This window comes from Lathyrus oleraceus, chromosome 1, assembly GCF_024323335.1.
Source record: "Lathyrus oleraceus cultivar Zhongwan6 chromosome 1, CAAS_Psat_ZW6_1.0, whole genome shotgun sequence".
NCBI lineage: Eukaryota > Viridiplantae > Streptophyta > Magnoliopsida > Fabales > Fabaceae > Lathyrus > Lathyrus oleraceus.
In genome coordinates, this window is record NC_066579.1 from 126,938,407 (window position 1) to 126,940,524 (window position 2,118).

The 2,118-nt window shown below is 37.5% G+C and overlaps 1 protein-coding gene across 1 annotated transcript; it reads left to right on the forward strand.

Annotated features, from left to right (window-relative positions):
• The first annotated feature begins 213 nt into the window (after window positions 1–213).
• Window positions 214–576, forward strand: LOC127095265 (uncharacterized). Its single transcript, XM_051033982.1, has one exon. The coding sequence runs from the start codon at window positions 214–216 to the stop codon at window positions 574–576; it is 363 nt and encodes a 120-aa protein (XP_050889939.1).
• Window positions 577–2,118: the final 1,542 nt, after the last annotated feature.

Below are 2,118 nucleotides of genomic sequence, written 5' to 3' on the forward strand. Positions count from 1 at the left end.
GAGGTCCGTGTTTTATTAATGGTATTCCGTTGATTGCTAATATTGACATGGGTGCAACAAATTCTTTTGTTTCTGTTGATTGTGCTAAGGGGTTGGGTTTTAAACTGTCTGTTATGGCTGGGAGTATAATTATATACCTCAGTTAATGATTTGGTGATGACTTCGTGAGTGTGTTTGAATTGTCCACTGACTATTTATGGTAAGAGTTTTGGGATGGACTTAGTTTGTCTATCATTGAATCAAATTGATGTTATCCTTGGAATGAACTGGTTGGAGTTAAACCATGTTCATATCAACTATTTCGATAAGCCAGTGTCATTTCTAGAGTTTGATACAAGTGATGAGTTGTTTATGTCTACCAAGCAAGTGGATGAGTTTATGAGGGATGATGCTGAGGTTTTTATGATACTAGCTTCTATGAAGACTAAAAGTAAAGCTACAATTGGTGAGTTATTTGTGGTGTGTGATTTTCCTGAAGTGTTTTCAAATGATATTAGTGATTTCCCACTGAAGCGCGAGGTTAAGTTCACCATAGACTTAGTACCTGGTACTAGTCTTGTGTCGCTGACTCCTTAAAGGATGTCTGGTTCAGAGTTGAAGAAATAATTGAAATATTTTCTTGAGAAACAGTTTGTTTGACTGAGTGTTTTGTTGTGGGTGGCACTGATATTGTTAGTAAAGAAGAAGGATGGTAGCATGACATTTTGTGTTGATTATAGACAACTAAATAAGGTTACTATCAAGAACAAGCATCCCCTTCTGAGAATTGACGATTTGATGGATCAGTTGGTTGGTGTGTGTGTATTCAGTAAGATTGATTTATGTTCACGTTATCATCAGATTCATGTGAAGCCATAAGATATTTCGAAGAATGCATCCAGAATGAGATATGGTTATTATGAGTATTCAGTAATGACATTTGGTATGTCTAATGCGCCTGGAGTGTTCATGGAGTACATGAATATAATATTCCATCCGTATTTAGATCAATTTGTGGTTATGTTCATCGATAAAATTTTGATATATTCGAAGTTTGATGAAGAGCATGCGAAGCATCTGAGGGTTGTGTTACAAACTTTGAAAGAGAAGAAATTGTATGCGAAGTTGTCCAAGTGTGAGTTCTGGTTACGAGAATTGAGTTTTCTTAGTCATGTGATTTCTAGTGGTGGAATTGTTGTTGATCCATCAAAGATAGATGCAGTATTGCAATGGGAGACTCAGAAGTCTGTTACTGAGATCAAAAGTTTTCTCTGTTTGGCTGGTTACCACAGAAGGTTTATTGAAGGCTTTTGAAAGTTGGAATTACCTTTTATGAAGGTGACTCGAAAGGTTCAAGCTTATGTTTGGGATGTGCATTGTGACTAGAGTTTTCAAGAACTCAAGAAGAAGTTGACATCTGCTCCAGTTTTGATTTCGGAGAATCCGAGCGAATCCCTTGTTGTGTATTCTGATGCTTCGAAGACGGGTCTAGGTGGTGTGTTGATGCAGAATGGCCAGGTTGTGGCTTATGCTTCTAGGCAATTGAAATTTCATGAAAGGAATAATCCTATGTACGATCTAGAGTTGACAGTTGTGGTGTTCATGTTGAAAATTTGGAGGCATTATCTGTTTGGTTCTAGATTTGAAGTGTTCAGCGACCACAAGAGATTGAATTACTTGTTTGATCAGAAGGAGTTGAATATGAGACAAGGGAGATGTCTCAAATTTTTGGAGGATTGTGATTTTGGCTTGAGTTACCATTCAGGTAAAGCCAATGTTGTGGCTGATGCGTTGAGTATGAAGTCGTTGCATATGTCAATGCAGATGGTTCGCGAGTTGGAATTGATCGAGCAGTTTAGAGACATGACTTTGGTGTGTTAAGAGACTCATAATATTGTGAAGTTGGGTATGTTGAAGCTGACTAATGGTATTCTTGAAGAGATCAGAGAGGGTCAGAAGATCGACTTGGGACTGGTTGTCCGACTAGTGTAAATCAATCAATGTAAATGATGTAATTTTAGAGTCGACGAAAATGGTGTGATGAGGTTTAGAGACAGGGTTTGTGTACCAGATGTACCATAACTTAAGAAGAGTATTATGGAGGAAGGTTATATAAGTAGTATAAGTATTCATCCTGGT